Genomic DNA, 25,252 nt, shown 5'->3' on the forward strand with positions numbered 1-25,252 from the left:
TCAAAACAGTAGATGATCTGATGAATTTAAGATCCCTGTTCAAGTCAGTATGAACAGCTTGTATTTAAACAGTGACACAGCCAGAAAATCACTATATATTGAAATATAAATGTATTAAGATGGTGAAGAACATTTCATAATTCCCGCTGACAAATGTGGTAGAAGGGAGGTAACTGCAATGCAAATTACTCTTCAATCGGAGGTAGAAAAAAAGTAAACACCAACACCGGCCTTCAATCATGTTATTGCCAAAACTTCGGTGTTTGTTCACCGTAGGAAGGTTGAATCCAGCGGTTACGGCATGCTACCACTCACAGAAGGGTGTCTACGGATACAAACCGTTAAAGAAACATGATTCGACCCGTAAGTATAATGCTGCGACTCGCCACAAAATTGGCGTTGTTTACACCTGATCAGCAACGTTTACCTACTCCATAGACACCTCATGGATTTTATTTGTCAGATTTAATTTCGTTTTTTTTCGACAGGATATCGTATTTACACTTGTCATCAATATGCATTTATTAGTCCGTGTCAAATATTTGTAGTGAAATTATCCATACAGCACACAATAGGATCAAGGTCAAGGTCATCGCTAATGATTGGACGATGGTGAGACACACCTCTCCTTTGGTTTCCATGAAAAATTGAGATAAACATTAATACATAGTTTGATTTGCCTGTATGAACGGCATTGTGATATAAATACACATCAAAAATAAACAAAGCAAGAAAACTAACAGAAAAGATAAAAAAAGTACTGGAAGGATATTTCGGAAACTTGATGTGTAAGTTCCCCTTGTTCCTAATTGTACCCATTGAATTTTGAGACTGATCAGAAAAACGTCATGGCCGATAGACGGCCATCTTAGATTTTGACAGTTGAGTTTGTTATCGCTATCTCTTGAGAAGTACTGGAAGGATATTTCTCGGATTTCATTTGTAGGTCCCCCCTTAATTTTGACAATGGAAAGTTTTTTATTACCATTTCTTGGAAGTATCAAATAGATCTTTTTCAAATAAATATAGGTTCCCCTTGGTCCCTGATTGTTCCCTTTTGATTTTCAACAGATGGTTTTCAGCTGGTTAGATTTCAATAATGCTAATTTGTTATCACTACTTCTTGAGAATTACATACAGTGGACCATTCTTGAATTTCTTATGTAGGATCTCCTTGATCCCAAAAGAAAATGACAGACAGGTGGCCATTTTTGATTTGACAGTTAAAGATTGCTATTATATAAGAGGAATTTTCAAATAAAGCAAAAAAATAGAAAAAAAGAAAAAGTAAGGAAAACATTTAACTTTTAAAGAACAAATATAGATAAAAAAATTAGTGAGTGCCAATATCTCTGTGGAATCTCTTGTTGTAATTTGTTTACCAATTATTTGTAGAGGTCAGCCAGAATGTGATCTCTAACAGAGCACAGAATGCTAATGTGTACCGGTTAGTGGAAGCCTATAGAAAGTATGGTCATAGACAAGCCATGCTGGATCCTCTTAGACTGCAGACTGTTGAGTAAGCTTGGTTAAATAGCTGCAGTTTGGGTTAGACCCAAAACTGTAGTTTTATCATATTTTACTCACTCCACTCACATAAATTGGATTTTGTTAGAAATTTTAATTTTGTGGAATTGATATTTAGTAGTGGGGTAATTTCAAGTATCAATGTAATATTCAACTGTGCTGTAAGAATGGAAATAAAGAGAAAAGATACCATTAAATATCAAAAGTAAGTTTATTTTATTTCAAACTCCTTAACATTCCAAGGTTGGAAAAAAATGTAGTGTTACCAGTTAGTTTGTCACCTCTGAAGGTCATCCAGTCAAGATTCAGTTATAACTGTTGGCATGCTTTTATACATTAGTATTGTTTTCAGATGTCTGTACAGACTGACCTGAAATTGTATTTCAGATGTAAAAATACTTTAATTAATAGTCTTGAATTAAGCAAATTTCATAGCATAAGCATGCCTTTACCATTGACCAGATGTAGATAGGGCTCACAAAACTTCCATTGGATGACACTTATGCATTTTGATGATAACAGATTTGTTTTTACTAAAGGGATGTACCAGAGCTGTGTCCCTCAAAGTATGGTTTGTCAGTTGACAGCCAGGACAGTTTCTCTACAGAGGGCATCTTATGTACCGACCAGGGTACAATGACTCTGTCTCAGATGGTAAAGTTTCTCGACAAGGAGTACTGTGGACCCATAGCTGCAGAGTTTGACCATCTAGAGGTAATTATAATACATAAATGTTTATTAACCTCTTCATGGACTTAGAATGAATCAACAAATTTGTTTATTTAAAGTATTGTAAAGATTTCTTTGTATGGTTTGCTGAAATGGTACTGTAATTTCGCTGTCTTTTTTCGTTATGTCTTTCTCATTACTTTATATAGACAGAGGAAGAACGCAACTGGTTTGCAGAAGCATTTGAATCAAAAAGAAACAAAGAATTCTCTCCTGATCAGAAGATTTCCTTGGCAACACTTATGTTGAGATGCCAGGTATGTAGGGCATACACATAGTGTATGTATATGAATATGCTAAAAAGTTCTTACATTCATTCAGCACTGAAAACATTACATACCACTGACAACTGTGTTTTGATTGATAAATGATCTTTTTATTACAGGCATTTGACCATTTCCTGGCAAACAAGTTCACAACAGTGAAACGATATGGAGGGGAAGGAGGTGAAAGTATGATGGGGATGTTTAAAGAGATTTTCCAGAAGAGCTCAGAGAGTAAGTGTTGACTTGTATGTACTCATAATGAACAAACATATGTGGATCAGTTCATGTCAAAAAACTATCAGCAGTGAAAGAACACTTAATTCTGATAATAAAATATTTCAGAGAAGTAAAATATCAGTGTATTTACAGTATGTATCAGTGTTGTTGTAACATGGAAAAGTGTATTAGGAACCAAGGCCATGTAGTTAGTTCACTGAATGTTGGTTATGTCAGTTTATCAACTGTTTTCTGTTAAGGTTAATTTGTGTATGACTGATTTCTTCAGGTGGAGTGTCAGATATAGTGATATGTATGCCCCACAGAGGACGGTTAAACTTCCTTACCTGTATGTTGCAATTCCCTCCTGTCATCATGTACCAGAAGGTAAGGTTTGACTGGCACCCCAAATTCTCTGTATTATATACTGTCGCACACAGCTGAAATCTTGGGATTGAACTACTGCAGACTGAAAACTTGTTCCAGACTTGTAAGCAGTTTTAATGATACAAAAGACATGATGATACATACATGCTTGTGTTTATTTACTTTTGCACCAGTTACTGTGATGGTACATAAATGTTACAATATCTTGACATTCCTGTTATAAGATTAATAAGATTGATGCTAATGGATAACTTATAATGTTGTCACAGTATAAAATAAACACTTAATCAGATTCAGACAATAACTTTACATAAGATTTGTTAATATATTTCAAACCAACAAAAACATCATAAACTATTTATCTTTAAATATTTTGATAGTTTATGATATGGCCAAGTCAGCTGCATAGTCCAATAGCTAGCTTTAGTGGTTGAGTGTCGTGTCCATGTTCCAAAGTTAAGCGACATCGACTGTAACCAGCACGTGGATTGGTGTGACTGCTCCATTGCATCCCACTGCACATCACATATGGTGGCAGCTCTGCTACTGTAGAGTGGCCATGGATGGGAAGCACAATGTTTCTGAAGACTTGTTGGGGAGATAAAGGTTCTAGTCTACTGACATCACCACAGTCTATGGGACATTACTTTTTGTGAAGATGCCAGGTTGAATCTATGGGAGCTTCAAAATGAAGCTCATCGGCAAATGGGCTAATGTGACTGATCATGGATATGGTCATTTCAGCTCCATAGTCCATTTGCAAGCCTTTGTGGTGTAAAGTTTAGTATTGTGTTCCAAAATTAAGCAGTATCAACTGTGGTGACTGCTTAGGTGGGTGACCTCTGTTATATGCAAAATCTCTTAAAATGTTCAAATATAAAATAAATATATTGAATTCTGGATAAGGTATCTTCTTGAAGTAATGTGAAAGAATAAGGTATTTTATACAACTAACATTGTCATGATTTGTCTAAAAGGAATACATAGTCAATGTACAGCATAGTGTTAGGTGTTTCTAAACATGGAAAGTGATTACCATATCTAATAAGACTAAGGCCTGAAACATAAACTACGGCTCACAATAAGAAAGTAGAGTACCAGTGATTATATCTAACAACTGTAGTATGTGACAGCATTTTTACTGAAACTGCTGTAGATGTGGTTAAGAAAAACTATCAAACTAGGACCTTTTGCCATATAAATACCCCGGTACCGATGATTGATGTTTTCATTTTCTTTTTTTAGAGTAAATTACATTGTCATGACAGCATTGATTGCAATGGCATGTTTGATGTTCATTTCCAGATGAAAGGTATGACAGAGCTTCCACCAGGTGCCGTAGGGACTGGAGATGTTCTTTCTCATTTATGTAGGTATATGTAAGACTCTTTATCAATTTATGATAATAAATTATATTCATAATTATATGCAATGAAAAAAATGAATCCTGAAAGATAGTAATTTTAAGGTAAAATGTTTCATGATAAAAAATTGTCTTTTCCCTGTTGTAGATACATCAACTGATCTGGAATATGGCAGTAACAATGTACATGTTTCCCTGATTCCAAACCCTTCCCACTTAGAGGTGAGGCTGGTATAATTTAATGTATCCCTGATTCCAAACCCTTCCCACTTAGAGGTGAGGCTGGTATAATTTAATGTATCCCTGATTCCAAACCCTTCCCACTTAGAGGTGAGGCTGGTATAATGTTATGTATCCCTGATTCCAAATCCTTCCCACTTAGAGGTGAGGCTGGTATAATGTTATGTATCCCTGATTCCAAATCCTTCCCACTTAGAGGTGAGGCTGGTATAATGTTATGTATCCCTGATTCTAAATCCTTCCCACTTAGAGGTGAGGCTGGTATAATGTTATGTATCCCTGATTCCAAATCCTTCCCACTTAGAGGTGAGGCTGGTATAATTTAATGTATCCCTGATTCCAAATCCTTCCCACTTAGAGGTGAGGCTGGTATAATTTAATGTATCCCTGATTCCAAATCCTTCCCACTTAGAGGTGAGGCTGGTATAATGTTATGTATCCCTGATTCCAAATCCTTCCCACTTAGAGGTGAGGCTGGTATAATTTAATGTATCCCTGATTCCAAATCCTTCCCACTTAGAGGTGAGGCTGGTATAATGTTATGTATCCCTGATTCCAAATCCTTCCCACTTAGAGGTGAGGCTGGTATAATGTTATGTATCCCTGATTCCAAATCCTTCCCACTTAGAGGTGAGGCTGGTATAATTTAATGTATCCCTGATTCCAAATCCTTCCCACTTAGAGGTGAGGCTGGTATAATTTAATGTATCCCTGATTCCAAATCCTTCCCACTTAGAGGTGAGGCTGGTATAATTTAATGTATCCCTGATTCCAAATCCTTCCCACTTAGAGGTGAGGTTGGTATAATGTAATGTTTATCTGATTCCACGATAATTATTTGAACCTTCTGTTTTCATTTTATTTCCTCAAAATATTTTGTTGAAATGAAAAAAAAAAATATCATGCAAATTGAATGTCATAAATCATTCAATAAATATAAATCCATGTCAAATTATTTTTTGTGGTAGAGATTAATGAATTTCAAAGTTAATGAAGTATTCATTAAATGGTTGCATTTGTTGAATGTGAGAATAAGAAATCCATGATCTCTGATATTTTATTAGCTGTGTATGCTTGATGAAGTAAGTACAAGAAAGAAATTTCACTTGCTATTTTATTTCAGGCAAACAACCCAGTAGCTGCAGGAAAGGTGAGAGCCAAACAGCAGACTCTAAGAGAGGGAGACTACTGTGATGAAGAAGGGACGTCCCCTGGGGACAAGGTGCTTTGCCTACAGGTGCATGGTGATGCCTCCTTTTCTGCTCAGGTAAGTGATGTCTCATATTTTTTGAAGGTTAGTTGCTTTCCTGCTATTTTCATCACATCTTATAACAATGTCAGTCTAGCTACCTTTTTTGAGCTTTTGAAGGTGATTCTTTGTTGTGACTGAAAACTTTTCATTTCAGCGTTCCAGAATTTTCTTTCCTACAGCCCACATTCCAATATCTCAAGATCAATAACCATACAAACCCATAAAGAACCTTTATTTCGATGTTTTCAAAAATTCTAAAAAAAAGGAAAAATTTTAATAAAGTAGTTTGTCAAAGTTCCAAAGTTCATTAAAGATATTTGAGGATATATGTCTTGAACTGTAGATGTCATAACTTTTCATACACAACTATCGGTATATGATAGTTGCTTTTCACAATTATTGGTATGTTACCATGTAAGACTAAGATAATTTTTCGGTTATATTATTCAATCCTGCATCTGTTGGATAATTGAATCATTTGATAGGAAAGTGAAAGCAAAACCACTTATATTTACAAACAATTGATTAATCCTGATATTTCATTATTTTTTTTGTCAAATTGCAGAGCTATGTACTAACTTCTTACTGGAAGGTTTCTGTTTAAGTTAAGAAATGTTCTCAAAAATTATTAATGTTTGATTGTTAAATGAAATCTATTTGCAGGGTGTTGTTGCAGAGACATTTGCGTTTGCTGAATGTCCTCACTTCAGAGTCGGAGGCAGTGTTCATCTCATCATCAACAACCAGGTTGGATTTACAACGGAGGCAGAACGTGGCAGGTACATGTTCTCTATAACAAGCAGACTTTGTCCTCTGAACTCTGACCTCTGAAATGAATGCTTCTGGTGAAAGATAGGTTAACACTTACTTTGATAATTTTATGTAAGAAAAAAACTATGCCTTTTTAATTGTCTGTACAGTATAATGTTAATTCAACTTCAGGTCCTCTAGATACTGCAGTGATTTGGCCAAAATGAATGGTTACCCAGTTCTTCATGTAAATGCTGATTCCCCAGAGGTAAGCAGACCAACATACTTGTACATGTATTAATAGCAATGTCATGAACATAAGAATACCCTTTGGATATTTTTGAGAAAAAACTTGAGAAATTTTCCTTTGAAACGATGGCTGAGGCTTTCTCTGATTTCCTAAGTTGGGTGATCTCCCTTTACACCATTACAATACTGTACCTCTATTTGTACAGGATGTTATGAGAGCCACCACTATAGCCATGGACTACAGAAACAAATTTCGTAAAGATGTCATCATTGACTTCATATGCTTCCGGAAGTATGGACACAATGAGATTGACGATCCTTCGTTTACCCAGCCCATCATGTATCGTACCATCAACAGTCGCACCAGTATACCAGACATGTATGCCAACAAACTTGTGGTGAGTACCATATGGGGAGAGGTCAAGAAAAGTTTTCATGTTATGCTTTGATTCAAGATATTAATCAGGAAAAAGACTCATATCAAAGCTATTTTCAAAGAGAAGCCTTGTTTGGCACAAAACAATACCTGAACAGTGTGTCTATAACAGATGAACACGTAAGGATTATCAGAAACAAAAAATACATGGATAAAAAGCCTTAATTTGATTCTGGATGCCACAACTTTTTAACAAATAGCTGTTCAATTATTGATAAAGAATATTATCAAAGTTTCTGAATGGTTTATTCAGTCCGACATGTTCTGTAAGGATGCTGACTTCTATTGATCTTGTCTGCCTATGTAGGATGAGGGTGTGTGTGGACGGGATGTGCTGGACAAGGCTATCCAGGAGTGGTCAGAGACTCTGGCCAAGGACATGAGTGCAGTGGACACACACATTCCTCAGGTGAATACATGCAAATTCATAATATGTAAGCTTTATCTTTATTACTTAGGCTCTTGCGTTTAACAATACCTTTGACTTCAGATAATTCCAAATGCTGCTAGCATCATATGTGTATCATAAGAGTCCCTGAGATAGATAATTACTCACTATTAAAAGCTGGTAGATTCCAGGAGATTTGCCCCCAATTGGAATTTCTCTGAAGCTCTACAAAAATATGGAAGTTTTAGGAGAGTTGACAGTTATGTTTAAAAGATGGGAATGTGCTGTGGTACATATCAATGACCAGTGATGTACTTGAGCACTAGAACTATTTGTATGCATTTTGTAAAGTAACAGACTTATGTTTACAGCAGCGACATCTTCAGCAACAATGGTCAGGACTGGTTCAGGCATCAGACTCTGTAACAACATGGGACACAGGTGTGGCATCAGATATCCTCAAGTTTGTTGGAGCCAAGTCAGTTGACATTCCTTCTGACCAGGTAAAACTCATACAAATAAAAATATGACAAATTCATATCATGTAGCCAAATAAAATTGCTATCATTATCTACACTAAGTTAAGTAATTTCCCTGTGAATTTATAAAACAGCTCTCTCTGTCAATGACATTACTAGAAGACCATGAACATTGAATATCGAGATAATGACAGACAGACTGACTAAAGCATTAATAACAGATGGAAAATGTTTCATGATTGTTTCTCTGCATGGCCCTAAAGTACATAATGGAGTAGAGATTGGCCCTAAGGTACATAACGGAGAAGAGATTGGCCCTAAAGTACATAATGGAGTAGAGATTGGCCCTAAAGTACGTAATGGAGTAGAGATTGGCACTAAAGTACGTAATGGAGTAGAGATTGGCCCTAAAGTACATAATGGAGTAGAGATTGGCCCTAAAGTACATGATGGAGTAGAGATTGTAATGGGCTGTGTATAAGGCAGTATAAAACTTTTTTCAGAATGTGCACCCCACTATACAGAAGACCCATGTGGAGCGGCGTCTACAGAGAATAACTGAGGGCAATGACCTAGACTGGGCAACAGCTGAGGCGCTGGCATTCGGGTCACTCCTGTACCAAGGTAAGATATATACAGCAAGTCTGTGAGATTTTACATATTGAAAATTTGCTTTCATATTTGTGAGGTGGTGAAATTATTGCTTGTGCTTTTGTGCCTTATGTTATACTTTTGTTACAAAACATCTTAGGCTTCAATGTACGGATCAGTGGACAAGATGTTGGGCGTGGCACATTCAGTCACAGACATGGGATGATTGTTGACCAGGAGACAGATAACATTGTCATACCCCTCAACCACATGTCTGATCATCAGAAAGGCTACATGGAGGTACAGCCACAACACACATGATCTTTGTTTTGTTTGTAATGGCCATAACTTTGTCAGGTTTTTACATTAAGTTACCAAAACTTGATCGCTTAAAAATATCTGACTGGAAAAGCGTCAAACAAAAAAAAAAAGTATTCCATTTTTTTAGTTATTTTGTCATGGCAAGAACATTGTCAGACCTAAGAATGATGCAAACATCCACTTAAACCCCATCCCCCCACCCCCATGCCTTGGAAATGTTGTTTTATATTTTGTTATTTTGTGAATGGGGTTTGCTTCCCTGACTGTTTCTATGTAATTAAACTTTATTACAAAGTCCAAAATGCCTTTTTCATCTAGTTTGCCTCACCTATTACACAATGAAAGTCCTTTGCTTCTTGTACCTATAGCAATCACTGTAACTGTAATTCTACCTTACTCTATATGCTATAAGTACTCTCAAGTTAATCAAGGAACAATTGATCAGATATCTTATTAGCTACCAATTTCAAAGAACCTTTGGAAATTACTGATAAACTCATTTCTTATACATTACCTCCCCCCATACTTCTTGTATAACTGATTCTATGAAGTATTTAGGTAGCCTTGCTAATGTTGTTGATATGTAGGTGGCCAACAGTGCACTGACTGAGGAAGCAGTCCTTGGCTTTGAGTATGGCATGAGTCTTGAGAACCCCAATAACTTAGTCATCTGGGAGGCCCAGTTTGGAGATTTCTTCAATGGAGCCCAGATTATCATTGATACTTACATTGCCAGTGGAGAAGGTAGGTTGTGAGATGCCGGATAAAAGATTAACTAAATCATTTTTGCAGCAGTCCTGAAACATTTTTATCACCTTCATATTTATTCAATAAGCTCATGCCTAATGAGTCTACCCATATATAATGATGTTCAATACATTCACAAATAAACGATATTTGATTACCCGGTATTAAGCACACATCTGGACTTCTCTAAAGTAAAATGTCGGCCCTGCCTCATTGCAAGCAAGTCATGGACATTATTTGTACCTTTCATTTCATATCATGGTTTCCCTGTTAAGTAGTTGAACTTCCCTGGAGTAAACAGCAGAAAGCTGTCCAGGACTGAGATATAGATTTAATTTGTTTATAGAATCATCTGTGACTCTGTATTATGTGTTACAGACAAATGGCTCTTACAGTCAGGACTGGTTATGTTACTACCTCATGGTATGGATGGAGCCGGACCAGAACACTCATCTTGTCGTATGGAAAGGTTCCTACAGGTAAATTCTAGGGTCTACATGAACATATTAACAAGAACATATCAATTATGATACCAGCTGTCCTTATACTACCATTCATATTGTTTTTGAAGCATTTTCCTGTCAAGTGACAGATTTCATAAAAAAAAAATTATGAAGACAGGATAAATATATTCATTAAGTAGTTTGATTTTTTTCATTGCTAGAAATCAATTAATTATTAAGTAAGAAAAACAAATAATGTTTTATTTTTTATTATGTTCTGTCTGGAAAATATTCTGTGATCATGAAGTCTGGTTAATGACAAAAGGTAGTAAACTAAGAGGTCAGTTTTTTGAGGACATTTTCCAACCTATAAGACTTCATTATAAACATGAATTCATTTTGTTATTCTCTGTGTAATGAACTTGTTGACTTGAATTATAGATGTGTGACAGTAGTGAACATAAGGTTGACAGCGATCAAGTCAACCTTCAGGTGGCAAACCCCACAACTTCTGCGCAGTACTTCCACTTATTGAGGAGACAGGTAAGTCCAATGCAGAAACTTCCACTACTTCAACCTGCCAGTGAGACAGATAAATCAATCCTAGGTCTCCTGCCCAGTAACTCCAACTACAGAGGAGACAGATAAGTCAATTCTAGGTCTCCTGCCAAGTAACTCCAACTACTGAGGAGACAGGTAAGTCCAGCCCTATGACTACCGCCCAGTAACTCCACTTACTGGGGAGACAGATAAGACCAACCCCATAGCTACTGCCCAGTAACTCCAACTACTGAGAAGGCAGGTAAGTCCAACCCAATGACTACCGCCCAGTAACTCCACCTACTGAAGAGACAGGTAAGTCCAACCCAATGACTACCGCCCAGTAACTCCACCTACTGAAGAGACAGGTAAGTCCAAACCTATGACCATCACCCAGTAACTTCAACTACTGAGGAGGCAGGTAAGTCCAGCCCTATGACTAGTGTCCAGTAACTCCACTTACTGAGGAGACAGGTAAGTCCAAACACATGACCACCGCCCAGTCACTCCACCTACTGAAGAGACAGGTAAGTTCAGACATGTGACTTTTGGATGAAAATTTGCATTGTCTATCTTGATGAACAGTTGGGATACTTCACAACAATTTGCAATCACAATAAGAAAATTTTACATGCATATTGATAAAAGAAAACTGAATTTACAGTTGATATTTGAAGATGTGTTTTACTGCATAGCTTCCAAATGGTAATTTGAAGATGTTCTACCTTCCAGCAAAATTAAAGAGTAAATAATTGTATTTGAATACCATATAAATGTATAGGTTTCAATTTCAACAGATGGTAAGAAACTATCGTAAGCCCCTGGTTGTAGTTGCCCCAAAGGTCCTACTGCGTCTGTCAGCTGCCACATCCTCACTCTCAGATATGACACCTGGTACTAGTTTTAAGCCTGTCCTTGGAGACCCAGGGGTAAAAGGAGACAAAGTCGCTAAGGTCATATTCTGTACAGGCAAGCATTTCTACAACCTTCAGAAAGAAAGGGACAGTAAAAATCTCCAGGACACTGCCATTATACGACTGGAGGTAAGTGTGCAGTTTTACAGTTTTTTTGGCATATAGAATATTATTGCTAATCAGAGAATAATGGTTTTCTTTTTGCAGTATCACTTTCTAGAATATAGATGTATTCATACGAGTATTGTCTGTCTGATAATAAATTTAAACATTTGGCCCCTGTTCTTCAAAAGGCTAATTAGAGTTCACCAGTGGTTTGTAAAAACTACTAATTGCTGCCACTAAAACAAAAAACAGTGTTACAGGCAAAAACAAAAAATCCACTTCAAATGTATCAAGGTAATTTGTCTAATAATTTATAGCTGTGAAATAATGAAAGATGTTCCTAATTTTGTTTAATTCATACAGCCAAACTTTGTTAATTTGAACTCGGAAAACTTGAATAACTCACTAAACTTGAAATACTTTGTTGGTATCATCAAAACTCTTTTTTTTTTATCTCAGTAACAAAAACTTGGATAACCTCTTTAATTTGTGAAGATAAATTCTGACCGGCTATTATTACAAAAAGAAACACTCATGGTTTCATTAATTTTGTTTGATAAAAAAAAAAAACCTGATGATTCAAAGTAAAACTTTGGTCCCAGAAACCAAAATCCTACTTGAAGTGTCACATTTCTAAGTGTCACTTATAGATATATTCGACGACATGGACACTCTAAAACAGTTGTTTTTTTGTGTTGGATGTGAATTTGTGCACTTTAATTTCCAGTTTGAAACTTCATATAACTTTTGAATAGATTTACTGAAATTGCATATTATTGACCCAAATAGCCTCAAGTTTGTTTGTTACTGCAAGCTATACTTCATAAAAAAAAAACTTTTTATAACTCGAATACTTCAATAGCTCAAAGTTTTTTTCACAACTCTGACACTTTTAGTAATCGAGGTTTGACTGTATTTGAAAGTTTTCACAACCCACTAGTTATCTCTAACCAGCCTGTGAACAACCAAAGCTGCACTCTTTGTTTCATTTCATTTTCTTTGAAATATATAATGTGTATCCTACAGTAATAGCATCTTCTGAACACAGTGACGTCCATATTTCAGAGCCTGTGTCCATTCCCTACAGCAGAACTACAGGCAGAGCTTGTTAAATTTCCAAGTGCAAAAGGTAACCGACTGTTTCCTCATCGTTTTCAATAGAAAACTCCATTGAAAAATCTTTGTATAGATATTGTTGAATAATCAATATATACATGGACATCATGATGGTATACAGCAGATTTCTGAAAAATCTTTGTATAGATATAATTCCATAGTCAGGGTCTCCTTAGATGATCTTATACATATTAGTTTCAATCAATTTATAGTCACAGTGATTACTAAGTACTACTTGGAAACAGATTTCAGGAATGATGAAATATACATTTTTTGTTGATTTTTCTATCAAAGTGATGGTAATGCTGTATACATTCTAGGGTGTGCTTATTACTGGTAAATGATTTAAATTTGATGACAGATTTTGTGTGGAGCCAGGAGGAGCACCGTAACATGGGGGCTTGGACATTTGTCTCTCCTAGATTTGAAAACCTAGTGGGACGTAAGGTGAGAATCCTCAGTTATTCATTTCTACACAAGTTATATAATTATACAATACTTGTATTAATGGCTCTTTTGATAATATATTTTTATGTCTTTGTTTGTCTAGGTTATGTTCTCTGTTTTACATTCTACCAAAGTTCTGTTCAGGGTGATTCATTTCATTTACAGAGTTTTCTTTTTTAACAGACGCCACATTTTCTTTTTCCTGTTATTGTAGACTTTTTCTGAAATGTTCAATTTTAACTCACTACAAATGTATTTTTCTTATCACATGTGAAGGGATCGAAGTGAAACTAAGGTGTTATTTTCCACTGGTGTTCATATCAACATTAAGTGAAAGTGTTCAGTTCTGTATATCAGAAGTGTTATTGCAACCAAATTTAGTGTATGGCTTGGAATTTTTTAAATGCCTTATGAAAGTAACCTACTTGAAGATTTCAAATGGATTTTTGACTCATTTAATCAAATTATCTTTTGTTTTCAATGTTTAAATGTTTTAAAGACAATTAAGGCAATTTCAAAGTGGGACACATACTTCAGTGAAAATTCCTGTCAGATATTCTTCTGTAAACCAATTTGATCATTTCAAATTTGTGTAAGATATCTACATTAAGTTAAAGTGAATATAAATATGTGCGAATTTAATTTGAAATGTTATGATCTAAAATTAAACCAAATGAAATCATTACAGTAGTTTACAATGTACACAACTTAATATAGTGGGTAGAAGGAAAGCTATTTGACTGATATATGAAATAGAAAGTACTTTCAGTGCATGAAGTATCTTTACATTTTGTGTAACACAATGTTTGATTGTAGCTTCGATATGTTGGTCGCGATCACTTGGGCTGCCCAGCCACTGGGATCGGGGAAGTTCATCGGGCTGAAGCACAACAACTTCTGCTGGACACCTTCAGTTGACCATTCCTGTAGACTGCTAACTGCTGTTCATGTAATGCACCTGTATGTTTGTAACTTAATTGTGCATGGTACCGAGATGTTGCTACTTAACAAGGCTTTATGTAACAAAGAAATGACAGAGACTGTCTGTTGTAAGAAGACCGTTTTAATTTTTTTTCTAAGAGAATAATCAGATTTGTGTTTTATAAACAAGAATTAGTAATGACAATCAGAAGGATTAAGCTAGTTTGGTTTGTCACAAATGCTGTTATTTAGTCATGTCATAAAATTAAATTGTTTGGCAAGCTTCAAAATTAGGTGTTGCTCAGAAAAACCATAACTTTGCCTTCTTAAGTAACATGGTTTACTTTTGTAATAAATGTCTCTTTGTAAAAAAATTACCAAAATATCTACAAAATTATGAATTCAAGATATTCAATTTTCATTTTGGTCAGAAAGTTATGATTTACTTTGAAGGCTCAATATTTTTTTTTTTCTTTTTTATCTTTTATGTATACAGTGGAATGGAATATTGTCACATTTTATTGAAGTTACTCTTTGCGAAGTCAGGCCAAATCCACCTTTTTAAAGCTGCAAGTTTTCAGTCTGGACAGGAAACCATTTGTCATTTGTTATCTTCACATTAATAGGCCCCTCAATACCCTTAGTGTAGCTATCTAGTGATGTTATTTGATCACCTAATTGAATGTTGTCACAACCTCACGTCATTGTTATATTATACCAATATTTTAACAGATAGTATTTGTTTTTGAATAGCGTTCACAAATCATGAATGTAATATACATATATTTATTAAATCCTTACAAATATACAAAACATTTTAGGAATGTGGAATTTTTTTTTGATGCTGATGCCCATTACATTTTGACAGTGCTTGGCTGTTTCAGTAAGCAAAGGGTTAACTAGTACCTAGTGTCATTTTAATCAGGACTACCCAAGTACACACAGAAGTTACTTGTCAACCAGTACCTGGGGTTTAAATAGACATCCTACGCCTTTTCCAGATGCTGTATGAAACCATTTAAAAGCCTTTGTGTAATGTATTGAATTTCAGATGTTGAAAATGCTTACGTTTTTTCTTCTTGTTTGTAAGAACATTTACTTTGGACCTAAGTGTGGTTTTCAGAATGGGAAATACAACTATTGAAGGAGTTGATTTGAACTTCTCAATATACCTGTTGCTTTTTAGGAAATATTTAAATTTTATGTTTGGAATTTATGTCAAAGGGGTCAGATTAGATTTTGATATTGATGGTACTTCTGAATTGGCATTAATTAAAAGATATGCTGGCATGGTAAACAATATTGGCATGACTTGATATATGTATTTTAAAACTTAAAGAGTTTATTTGAAATTACAAACAATTTAAGTTTGAATGGATTTTATTTACACTGCTACTAAACAGATTTCATTGTGATATTAATATATTTAGAGATGCTCATGTATTTAGATTTGTTTCCATTGATATGCAATTAGGACCTTACAGTCATAAACCAATATAAAGCAAGTGATGTCTGGATATAATGTAACTGATGGTGAATGGACTAATTATATAAATTTAACTGGTAATGACTAATTATATATAATTGATATATGACTAATTATATATAATTGGTAATGACTAATTATATATAATTGGTAATGATTAAATGTATATAACTGGTAATGAAATGATATATTTAGCTGGTAATGACCTCGATATATATAGCTAGTAATGACTAAATTTATTTTACTAATGATGACTAAATATATATAACTGATGATGACTGGATATATGTAACTAATGATGACTGGATATATTTATGTAACTAGTGATGACTTGATATATGTAACTAGTGATGACTAGATATATGTAACTAGTGATGACAGGATATATGTAACTAATGATGACTGGATATATTTATGTAACTAGTGATGACTTGATATATGTAACTAGTGATGACTAGATATATGTAACTAGTGATGACAGGATATATGTAACTAGTGATGACAGGATATATGTTACCAATGATGACTGGATATATTTATGTAAGTAGTGATGACTTGATATATGTAACTATTGATGACTAGATATATGTAACTGGTGTTGTCTATATACATGTAACTGGTGATGACTAGATATATGTAACAGGTGTTGTCTATATATATGTAACTGGTGATGACTAGATATATGTAACAGGTGTTGTCTATATATATGTAACTGGTGATGACTAGATATATGTAACAGGTGTTGTCTATATATATGTAACTACAGGATATATGTCATTGGTGATGACTGGTCATTACTTTTCTTAATTTTTGGAATATGAGATAAAGTGGTTGTTTGAATATTTGCTTCATATTTACCTTTAAGCCGGTGAAATTTCAAAAAGTATTTTTATATATGTAACCATTTGAATGTGATGTGTGTTGATGTGATGAGGGGAGGGGGTAATAATATGGTGAGCTTTGTTTTGTGTTATATTTTTAGTTCTAGCACTTGCAGATATTTAGTAAAGCCAGATGGTGTTTTCATGGCTTTTCCATTTTGAAACATTCATGCAAATTTACTTACAAAGATAAAATTTTGCTATCAGGAGATACTAATATACATGGAAGTTCAACTTTGTGTAAAATTCAATTATCAGTAATTAAGCAACAGAAAACAACTACTGTAGCAAAAATAATCATGGTATATATGGTGATGTCATGCTTTATTCCTGTCTTTATATCTTATATGCCATGTTGAATTTCATAAATGCTCGGTTTCATCATCATTTAAACTTTAACATAATGGATTCAGATACTCATTCCATGATAAACAAGAGACCCCAAAGGGATCTTAGCGCTCAACATTGTTTTATCTTTATTTGCTCTTTGAAAGTTGGATCTTTTACCTTCTTTTCTTCTCTTCTCTGTTTTTTTTTACTTAATAATATGACACCTGTTGGCCATTTTTTTTTCTGATCAGTCCCAAAATCAAACGGGCACAACTAAGAACCAAGGGGAACCTACATATGCAATTTGAGAAAGATCCATCTAGTACTTACCAAGAAATAGCAATAACAAAAACAGTTTACTGACAGACAGACCATGGACACAGAACAATTTGAATAGCCCACTAGCTGATGATGGGGAGTTTAAAATCCAGTCTTGTGCAGAATTGTTTTCTTTGCATTGTTACTGCCATTAACCAACCACCTCGGGGGAAGATTTTATCCCTAATGATAGGTTGTAAGAGGGCTATGTAAAATTACTGATAAATTGGAGATGAAAATGAAATGTCAAAACACTTTGTGTATAACGTTTGTCTTGTTCCACACATGTATACATTTATAGGTTAGCCCTGTCATCAGTCATTTCTCAAAGGAATTTTCAGGATGCATTATGTTATTGTCATCACTCTGGCAATGTATTTAGTGATTAGGATGAAGCCTTGTAGAAGTGTTAGAAATGTAGTTGCGGCATGCAGAGCATTTACATTAAATTGTTCTAATAATCAAGTAAGCTGTTCATTCGTAAATCTTTAAGAAGAACTACTTTTGTATTTCTGTTAAGTATGACACATGTTGCAATGAAAAACCCATTTTTCAAAAATGTGACCTGAAAACGTGCCCTTGTATGGTTCATTATATTGAAACACATACTTGTGAGTTGAATCTTCCTTAGCAATATATTACAGGAATGTCACATTGAAGAAGCCATTACAGAAGGGATTTTTATTTAGTTATTTAGCCAGTGCAGAATTCATTTTTACAGGAAAATAGTTTATCTCAGAATGTTATACAAAATAAAAGATATTGTAACCAATATATACCTAAGACAAGCTGAATTGATTTTGAAGGAATTTAGGATTAAATAATTAAAAAATAGAATGAGATGTGATACCATGTAGTAAAACATTAAGCAAAATCATGTATTTTCCTTTGAAGTTGATTTCATAAATAAAATTAACCTCCAGAGTCCTTCAGCACCAAAATTTTATATGACTTTTAATCTGTTTATCATGTAGTTGACCTTCCCTTGATATAAATTGTTGTCTTGTGAGATTGCTCTTGTATGATCTACACTTATGGTTTGTCATTTTATATTTATAACGAACAATTGGGAGTAAAAAGATTTATCATGGTGGTATGTTTTCATCTTTATACAGTAATTTGTTAAGATCTTGCAGAATATTTCAGTATCTGTACATTTTGATTAAAGCTTAACCATGATAAAAGTCATTTGGTCATAAGAAAAATGATTCAATTTCCATGTGACAGTGAAATGAAGTTTCCATGTTTGAGCTACAGTTGAAGGGAGACAACTCAATTTATCTTCCCATTGTGAAATGTGCCTAACTCATATTAAGAATAAAACAATATCAACCAACAGTTTAAAATTGTTTATTTCATATTAGCTATTGGTAATATCAGAGAGGCACATATTTCTCTATCAACAAACCACAGCTGTCCAGCATACATCTATATATCCCTGGTCTTATCGTCCTGCCGCACAGCGACTGAAGGACAAGGTCAAGGTCATATAGATTGGGCTATAAACATGGCGGTATAAGACACAGTATGAACGTGTAAAACATGTTAACTCAATATTACATCCATAGCAAACAACAATATTCCAGGACATCTTCACAGAGCTGACCAATGACCAAATAGGTTTTTTCTGTCCATAAATGTTTGAATGTTCCCAATTCCATCAAAAAACACTTGTGTAACCCTGAGATTTCAACATTTTAAAAGGCCTATACCTATACATGCAAAAAGTACATTTGTGATTCAACACAGGTTATTGAGCAATATTGAAATCACAGCGAACTTTGATGGAGTATGTTTAAATCTATCTCTAAGATTTGCCATTTATGGACTTTTTACATATCTTTCAACCATTTCTTTAAAAAGATCTTGTCTGGCGATACTGAAACAAAATGTTAGTAATTGTATCAGCAAATTCATTTTCACGTATAACACTTGGAAGACTTTTTAGCCTGTATTTCAGTGGCTGGTTATGTAATTTTCTTTAAATCATGATTTGTCATATACGTTTATGACGACTTGTATTGGTCAGCCCAAGAAGGATGCTCCGTCTATCTATACACAAGTGACCAGAGCAAGTCAGTATAACCTTGTCCAGGCAGTCTGACCTTTTATGTGTCCTTGACCAGATGGTTCAAGACCACATCTGGGCAGTCTACAAATAAATGAAGGAAGTTGTAACAAATGAGTCATTAACATGTATAAATCAATGATTGATGATGAAAAGCAGCCTTTATATGCAAAATATTTTTAAAAATCAAAATTAAAAAAAAAATATATGAAAAACATTGTAATGTAATCTTTATCAATTGTACGGAAATGAATATATCAAATAAAATTACATAACATTCACTGCATGTCTTGACACTGATAAATGTGTTGACGAGAAATTCCACTATAAAGCAGGAAAAAGATGTTCTATTCTTGAACATGCGAGTACAGCTTAATATAGAGAGTTGGCAATTTTTATTATTCTCATCGATCTTGATATTTTCTGTATCAATTATGTGCTTCAATATCTACAGAAGAATTATTCTGGCTTATGATCAGTTACAATCATGTCAAGTCCAACTATCTAGGCCAAACAGTAAGCTACCGGTGCCTTCAAGTATTGATATTAACTCAGATCTAACACATCATATCAGTGAATTTCTTTCTCAATTGAAATCACTGCCACTGCAATATTTTCCTTTTCCGGGCCTTCCATCATTTCAAAATAATTTTTCACCAGTCAACATTCGAAGAATTAGGACACAACTAAAGGATGGTTAAACATGATCACTAGTACTACAGAAATTAAAAGGCATAGCACCAGAAATAAATTGGTTGGGTTTATTTGAATTCATACTGGTAATATATTATAAAATGACATAAATATATCTATACAATGTATACAGCTTTTATAGAACTCTGAAAATTTGTTTATTACAAACACACATATAAAAACAATACAACATAGACATGTTGACAAGAATGACACAGACTGATACATGTACACATCAAAATGCACCACGAAATTGTCACCAGCATTTTAACAAAATAGCGTCATTATATGAGCATCACAAAAGAGGGATAAAAATTAACAGAGATTTTCATCTCCACTAAAATAATGTAAATCACACCTGACAATAAAAATGTCTTGAAAAGAAAAAATAAAATCATTTAACCCATTCTTGTGTAATTTAAGTAAGTTTATACATACAAGTGTCTTAAATAGAAAATAGCGTATTACTTACATCATAAATAATACAGCTTGATTATATCCTTTGAATCACACGTGTAATACTTATTTAACAGTTTCACAAGGTAAACCCCTAGCTTCTCATACATAATTAACTTCCTATCTATTTGTGATGGAAACTATTAACAAGTTATTCTCAACCAGGTATGCACATCCTTAGTCCTTTACACCTGAGTACAAAATTCAACCTGCCTATCATAGGTAGAATTAAGTGGTGCCAAATGGCAGTGATGAAACCATGAGTCTGAAGTTAACAGCAATTTTTTTTTCCCCTTACAAAGTCCTATTTTGTATAAATCTGTCAATTATTTCAGTTTTTCAAATAGACATGCAACAGGAAGTCAGATCAGCTCCTTTTAAAGTAAATTTTGTTTGTTCATCAAACAGTTTAATGTATAAAATGGCTGTGATCTATCTGGATAAATCTTAACATCAAAGAGAAAGATATGATACTGCATCATATGAAAGTATACCTTCTTGAATAATATATCAGCAGTATTTGCTATTTTTAAATGACTACAAAGCTGTGCCTCCAGACAATATACATTTGTCACACACCGGGTATGTAATTTAGGACTTCAGGGGAGCCCAACTCATTACAAGAATTTACAGGAGCGTTGAGAAGGACACAGAATGTTCTACTCCACTGATATGCCCTGTGTGTTAGTGGGTTAGGACCTAGTCACCATATAACCCAAGCATTTAGGAAAGTTCTGTGCAGAATTGAGTAGCATGTATCAGGATAACATGGAGATCATGCAAACCCATCTATACAACAATGATATAATACAGAGCATTTCAGCACTAATGAATGAAGGTTGCTTTTGACTGATAGCAGTGTGACATTTCTCACACACTGTCTGATTCACATCAGGTGACTAAGTAACTGGTATTAAACAACACAATCAAATCTCCCATGAACTGGTTACATAGAACACTTTGGGATAATGTCACAAATTTCTTCTCGTCACTTCCCACTTTGACATCCAGCATCCACATAAACAAAGATTTTTGAAGAGTCTATTTTTTCGTTTACACAGAATGTAAGCACAAACAGCGCCACCTAGGGAGTCCTTGTGTTACATCCTGGGATAGCTCTTGATTATTGCCCAAATTGTACTGACCTTTCAGTGACCAGCTGAGTAAGGCATTTCTGTCACTTTTTTTTTTTGAGATACCATGTGTAATGATAGGCACTACTGCTCTGATCACAAAACAATGCTTTTATTCCATCCACCTGTAAGTTTGTGGAATAATTCTTCGTTTAAGGTTTGGTTTTTGTCCTGTGATCTCATTGATAAGAATATATATCCTCCTATGTATTCATGAACCACTTTACAGTCAGCATTTAAACATGCAAAAGTTAGCCTCTCCCCCTCAAAGTCCAGAAACACCTGTTTTACTTCCCAGTTGACGTGCCAGTTCTTCAGTGTATTGTATCGCCAGGTCTTCAGTGAATCTCCTGTTGAAATATCCATCCGTATGATCCTGTTGTAGGCCACTCCAAGTAGCTCCTGTAAGACAACATTAATATGTTGTTATCAACAGCTGATAGTCAGTTACTTGTCTAAACCATCATTGAGAACACTATGCATAATACTAGAAAATATGCCCACAGATACGACTGGTGTAAAGGTCAGAATACTAATGATCACTTGATTTAAATTAAAACAATTTAAAATCGGAACGATTTAAAATTGGAACACAATTTATGCTACTTATATTCAAGGTACTGGAAGAGGTTAACATTTTTATCCTGGATTGAAATCAAAGTTCTTACCTCTTTCTTGGCACCTTTCTGTTTGATGATGAAGTAAGTGATACCAAAGTCCGGGAGGGCCTGCCATGTCTTGATGAAGTTCATCTTAGCATCAATCAGGTTCAGGTTCTGTACATTAGCATGGACATCCAAAATTCTCTGCTGTAGCTGTAATATATATATGTTGAATGTAAGCAAAGGCAATAATTTTGAACACTATACTGAAGATGGAGGGTTAATATACTGCAACTTCACAAAACCAGATAGGGGTATTTATCATTTAGATGGTAAATTGTGTGCATATGGGTCTGTAATAACTTCCCAATACAGATGTATCTTGTGATCAATGGTGACAACTGAATTTCACATCTAACTGACCTGTTTAGACTTTATTTTCCTATAGAAGCGTGGAGCCACAAAGTCCTCAGAGTTAATCTCCTTCTCTATTGTAGGGGGTGATCCGGTCTGTGTTGACAGATGCTGACGACTCAGCATTGTCTTAAGATTCTGGACTTCTGTCTCATAGGAACTGTCAGCCATGGTCTTCCCTTGGGAAGCCAGTTTACAAGCTGCCATCCATTTACAGTATTGCTCCTCCTGTAAACAAACCACCAATAAGAAATACACATGTGTATTAGGTAGAAAAAAGACTTACCAGGCAGGTTTAAACATGGGAAACAGGTAAAACATCAAGAAAATGGGAATATACAAACATCTGATACATAAACGTAGGACCTGAAAACTGTTTTCCATATGCATATAAGTTCTTAAAACATTTACATTATTTCACAGAATCATAAAATAAAACCTCATCTTGTGATAATTGGAATATACTCGCAGATTTATTGCTTTAACTGTTTTCTCACCAAGCATTATAAAAATATCATGGTTGGACAAGATCTATTTTCTAATAACATACCATATCAAACCTGAGCCAGACTTCAGACATCCCATCAGATTCTGGTACAAACAACTTCATGCCATATTTTTTTGAAGATATATTCAAATCGGGATGACTTTCACATCCTGAAATATTAATGCAAAAGTTAGCATCTTTATATAAATTATTTTCTAATTGTTAAAAAATCTAACTCATTTCCAATATAATGTGATAAGATAGTAGTTTCAAGCTCCTAGCAGTAACATCAATGTAACTGTTATTGGTTAGAAAAAGTTCAATGACACATTCTTTATACTTGTAAGGAACTGTGATAAAGTATACCTTTTGTGTTGATCCTCCAGAACGGTGTGCCTTGGGACTCCTCTTTGCTCTTGTAAAATGCTATGTGTGTGTCCTTGAATGTGCACCATGCCCTGCTGTAACTCTTCCGAAGTGATAATTTCTTTGGCCTGCAAGAACAAAACAAACACTATAAAGTCATCTCTTTTATATTTTGATTCAGTCTTCTCTCGAAACAAAATCATCAGATAAAATAAGTTCATGAAAAGATTCCCTGAATTTTGAAATATTTTTGACACTCAAAAGGCAATGTGTGCCACTATCATTTACTCAGGCTTTACACTCGAGATAATTATCTGTGTATGGCTTTCATACTTACGAAATTTATATAATAAAATATAGTATTCAAAAGGAAAACATCAGATATCATATTGATACAATAACTATGGTATGTGAATATCATTGTAATATCTAACTTGAACCAAATTTTTGATATTTTTCATACTTAAGGAACTTGATTTCGTCACTGAGTTCAGGAATTGCAGTGATATCTCCAGGCGAGGACAACATGGATCCTTCTAAAGACTCCTCCAGGTTTGTCAGATCAGCATCTATATCATCTGTGTCCAGGGAGTGTCCACCATTGTCCATCATGGAGTCATTGGTCTGTGGTTGACTTGCTTGCAACTGGATCTGCAGCTGTATTGCAAAAAATTTTACAGTTTTTAATGATGATGATAGAAATCTATTGAAATAATGTAGCCAGTGGTTGCAAGAAAGTTGGAGTTACCTCCCTTGAATTGGTATATTACCTCATACACCCTATGCTTTATCATTGCTCCTTGATGTGATAAGGAATTTATATCAAAAACAAAAGGTACTTATGATCTCATCTCTATTAATTGGGAAGATATCCTTTCTTCTAAAGACTTTGCCGTGCCAGAAGATACGTACTAACAGATATTTCATCAAAACCTACTTGTAATTATCATCTCTTCTACTAAGCACTTAACAGATTGTGTGTCTACAAAGAATTTTGATTTCCATTTCCATGGTAAACAAACCACATGTTGTGACCAGACATGGGTTATTTACAAACTACAGTTTACCACTTGCCTCTGACAGACATTAAAATCTGTTGCCAAAGCAGCCTCTAACAGGCATTTAAATGTGTTACCATGGTAACTATAGTTATACAGCTCATGGTGATGTACCTGTAGTGCTGCAAACATCATCATTTCCTCCTCTGTACAGTCAACCTCCTCTGACAAGATATTCCACTTGGCCTGTTCATATATCTGGTTTATCCTGACAGCATCATACTGCAATCAAACAATAAGGTCAAGTTCATAACAACACCTACACAAAGTCATGTAACATTTTTAACTTTCAACTTAAAATGTCATGCGACCCTCCCCCACCCCCACCACCACCAAAAAAAAATATCAAGCAAGGCTTATTAAGAGACTGAAATTATTATTAAATTATCTTTATGATCAAGTAGTTTATGCCCATCATTAAGCAAAAGCAACAATGTGATAATTCATTTTTTAAGATAAAAAAGGCATTGGTACATATAGGTAGAACTCACTGTGAATTAATGATTGTGTGTGGGAGTAGTGAGGAGGTTGTA

The 25,252-nt window shown here is 34.6% G+C and overlaps 2 protein-coding genes across 2 annotated transcripts in view; one reads left to right on the forward strand and one right to left on the reverse strand.

Annotated features, from left to right (window-relative positions):
• Positions 1-239: 239 nt before the first annotated feature.
• On the forward strand, positions 240-15,969 carry LOC132550808 (2-oxoadipate dehydrogenase complex component E1-like). The gene is made up of 23 exons (XM_060214897.1): positions 240-363; positions 1,396-1,519; positions 2,067-2,241; positions 2,406-2,513; positions 2,642-2,753; positions 3,028-3,125; positions 4,431-4,494; positions 4,637-4,710; positions 5,852-5,995; positions 6,644-6,759; positions 6,923-6,998; positions 7,186-7,377; positions 7,723-7,824; positions 8,175-8,306; positions 8,786-8,906; positions 9,034-9,173; positions 9,782-9,938; positions 10,320-10,420; positions 10,826-10,927; positions 11,722-11,967; positions 13,009-13,072; positions 13,421-13,506; positions 14,323-15,969. The coding sequence occupies exons 1-23, from the start codon at positions 240-242 to the stop codon at positions 14,422-14,424; spliced, it is 2,760 nt and encodes a 919-aa protein (XP_060070880.1). The 3' UTR covers positions 14,425-15,969.
• A 2,807-nt stretch (positions 15,970-18,776) lies between these two features.
• LOC132550809 (fermitin family homolog 2-like) overlaps positions 18,777-25,252 on the reverse strand; it is a 40,096-nt gene continuing 33,620 nt past the window's right edge. The window contains exons 7-13 of the mRNA XM_060214898.1: positions 24,834-24,941; positions 24,125-24,318; positions 23,662-23,789; positions 23,359-23,465; positions 22,818-23,036; positions 22,461-22,607; positions 18,777-22,194 (exon numbers count right to left, since the gene is read on the reverse strand). Coding sequence (XP_060070881.1) covers positions 21,889-22,194; positions 22,461-22,607; positions 22,818-23,036; positions 23,359-23,465; positions 23,662-23,789; positions 24,125-24,318; positions 24,834-24,941 — 1,209 coding nt within the window. The 3' untranslated portion in view covers positions 18,777-21,888. The remainder of the gene's footprint in view (positions 22,195-22,460; positions 22,608-22,817; positions 23,037-23,358; positions 23,466-23,661; positions 23,790-24,124; positions 24,319-24,833; positions 24,942-25,252) is intronic.

Source organism: Ylistrum balloti, unplaced genomic scaffold (assembly GCF_031769215.1).
Source record: "Ylistrum balloti isolate Yb309-2 unplaced genomic scaffold, AGI_CSIRO_Ybal_v1 Utg370152, whole genome shotgun sequence".
Classification (NCBI taxonomy): domain Eukaryota; kingdom Metazoa; phylum Mollusca; class Bivalvia; order Pectinida; family Pectinidae; genus Ylistrum; species Ylistrum balloti.

What these genes read in the sequence shown, in the direction of transcription:
- LOC132550808 (XM_060214897.1), top strand. Translation starts at nt 240, where the DNA reads ATGTTATTGCCAAAACTTCGGTGTTTGTTCACCGTAGGAAGGTTGAAT. An exon ending in TGTATGCCAACAAACTTGTG is followed by an intron (nt 7,378 to 7,722) that starts GTGAGTACCATA and finishes CTGCCTATGTAG; the next exon opens with GATGAGGGTGTGTGTGGACG. An exon ending in TCCACTTATTGAGGAGACAG is followed by an intron (nt 10,928 to 11,721) that starts GTAAGTCCAATG and finishes CAATTTCAACAG; the next exon opens with ATGGTAAGAAACTATCGTAA.